This window comes from Phalacrocorax carbo, chromosome 1 (assembly GCF_963921805.1).
Source record: "Phalacrocorax carbo chromosome 1, bPhaCar2.1, whole genome shotgun sequence".
In the NCBI taxonomy this organism is placed as follows: domain Eukaryota; kingdom Metazoa; phylum Chordata; class Aves; order Suliformes; family Phalacrocoracidae; genus Phalacrocorax; species Phalacrocorax carbo.
In genome coordinates, this window is record NC_087513.1 from 152286942 (window position 1) to 152289580 (window position 2639).

Below are 2639 nucleotides of genomic sequence, written 5' to 3' on the forward strand. Positions count from 1 at the left end.
TTTCTTTTCTGTACAAAAAGGAAGGAAGAAAGAAAAGAAAAAATTAAAAAAAAAAAAAAAAAAAGAGAGGCGGGGGAGGGAAGGGGAGCAAGAGGCAAAAAGAAGAGGGGGGAAGGCGGGAGCGGGGCCGGGGCGCGGGCGGGCGGCCGGGGCTGAGCGTGGGGCGGCGGCGGCGGCGGGGCGCGCAGTCCTGCGGGGCCCAGCCGGGGCCGGTGGCGGAGCCGGTGCCGGTGGCCGCGCCCGCGCCCGCCTCCGCCGCTCCCGGCGCCGGTACCGGCGGGAGCCGCCGGGGGCTCAGATGTGCGTCAAGGGGACGGTGCCGTTCACCCCCGTGCTGGCGCTCTGGTAGTGCTGGGGCAGGGAGTGGAGCCGGCTCTGGGCGGCGGCGGCCGCCGGATCCCCGCCTTCCCCGGCCGGTAAGTACATGCTGATCATCTCCCGCAGGTCCCCGGGGCAGGGGGCCCGCGAGTGCGAGGTGACGGGCGGGCTCACGCTGGGCTCCGACTTCACCAGCGAGCCCAGGGCGCCCAGCGCCCCCGAGGAGGCGGCCGCCGCCGCCGCCGCCGCCGCCGCCGCCGCCGCCGCCGAGTTCTGGTGGGGCTGGGAGCCGTAGGGCAGGGCGCCGTAGCCCGAGGGCGAGGCGCTCATGTAGCCCTGCGAGTTGGAGATGGGGCTGTACTGCAGGGCGCCCATGTCGTAGCGGTGCATGGGCTGCGGGTTGTGCGGGTGGTGCGGGTGGTGGGGGTGCGGGTGGTGCGGGTGCCCCCCGCTGCCCGGGTGCTGGCCGTAGGCGAGCTGCGCCTCCTGCATCATCGCCGCCGCCGCCGCCGCCGCCGCCACCGAGCCCGGGTAGGCGCCGTTGGCCCAGCCGTTCATGTGCGCGTAGCCGCCGCTGGCCGTGCCGCCGGGGCTCTCCAGCCGCTGCCCGACGCCGCCGGGGCTGACGCCGACGCCCATGCCCACGCCGACGCCGGCCGGGCCTCCCCCGGCCGAGCCGGCGCTCAGCAGCCCCCCGGCCAGCGAGTACTTGTCCTTCTTGAGCAGGGTCTTGGTCTTCCGCCGGGGCCGGTATTTATAATCCGGGTGCTCCTTCATGTGCAGCGCCCGCAGCCGCTTCGCCTCGTCGATGAACGGTCTCTTCTCGGCCTCCGACATGACTTTCCACTCGGCCCCCAGGCGCTTGCTGATCTCCGAGTTGTGCATTTTGGGGTTCTCCTGGGCCATCTTCCGCCGCTGGCCCCGCGACCACACCATGAAGGCGTTCATGGGTCTCTTGACCCGGTCCTGGTTCGCTTTGTTCCCCCCGCCGCCGCCGCCGCCGCCGCCGCCGCCGCCGCCGCCTCCCGCTCCGGTCTGCCCCGAGAGGTTCGTGGGGGCCTGGGCTCCGCCGGGGGAGTGCAAGTCCGTCTCCATCATCATGCTGTACATTCAAGTAGCTTTTTTATTTTCCACCGGCGCCAGGCGTGAAAAAAGAATCAAACATAGAGGAGCCCGGGAGGACGGGGAGCGAGCGAGGCAAAACCCGTTTGTATCTAGGTAGCGACCGCCGTGCAAAAAAAAAAAAACAGGAGGAGGAGGAGGAAGAGGAGGAGGAGGAGGTGGTGGAGGAGGAGGAGGAGGAGGAGGAGGAGGAGGAGGAGGGAGAAGAAAACCGCGAGGAGAGCGATCGGCGACCCCGCCGGCGGAAAACTTTCTCCCTTTGGCAAATCACTTTCGGGGCTCGGCGGCGGCGGCGCGGCGGCGGCGGGGATTCGAGCTGCTCAAACAGGTGCACGGCAAACTTGCTGCTTCACTTGGCGCGGAGGGAGGAGTGTGCGGAGCCGTCGGCGGTGTCCTCCGCTCCCGGCTCTCCCCGGCACACGCGCGCACACCCCTCCGCTCCCGCTCTTATCCTTAACGGAGCTATTTTTTTTTTTTTTTTTTTTTTTTGTTCTTTGCTAACTTGGAGAGAGAGAGAGAGGGAGGGAGGGAGCGAGGGAGGGAAGGAGGGAGGGAGCGTGTGTGACTTGCATCCGCTGATCGCAGGTGAACGGAGCAGAAGAGAGAGGAGAACCCACCGCCACGCAAAAAAAAAAAAAAAAAGGCAACAACAACAACAAAAAGTATTTAAACGTTAACTAAAAAAAAAAAAAAAAGCGGGAGGAGGATCGGGGGAGGGAGGGAGGAAGGGAGGGGGTGGGGGAAGGAACCCCAGCAGAGCAGGCGCGGGCCCGGCGGTGGCACGGTAACGTGCTGTCGCTGGCCTGCCTCCCTCCCGCGGCCCGGACGGGACGGACGGACGGACGGACGGACGGACGGGGAGGAGGAGGCGCCGGGCGCGCGGCCGAGCGGCGCTGCAGCCATACGAGGCGCGCCGAGCCCGCCTTAAATCGCCTGGCGGCGGCCAATGGGAGCGCGCCGGCGGGCGCTGATTTGCATGGCGCGCGCTGAGCAGTGACGTCCGGCGGGGCGCGCCGTGCCCGGGGTGGGAGGGGGGGGGGGCGGGCGGAGGGGTCACGTCGCGCCCCGTCCCCGCCCCCGCCTCGGCCCGCGCTCCGGCCGCGGGAGGGGGTGACACGGGACGGGACACGGAAGCACACGCACACGCACGACACCGGGCACCCCCTCCCCGTCGGGCATCGCTGGAGGGAGGCCTTGCG

At 68.9% G+C, this 2639-nt stretch overlaps 1 protein-coding gene across 1 annotated transcript; it reads right to left on the reverse strand.

Moving 5' to 3' along the window:
- Positions 1-294: 294 nt before the first annotated feature.
- Positions 295-1948, reverse strand: SOX1 (SRY-box transcription factor 1). The gene has a single exon (XM_064472602.1). The coding sequence runs from the start codon at positions 1426-1428 to the stop codon at positions 295-297; it is 1134 nt and encodes a 377-aa protein (XP_064328672.1). The 5' UTR covers positions 1429-1948.
- Positions 1949-2639: the final 691 nt, after the last annotated feature.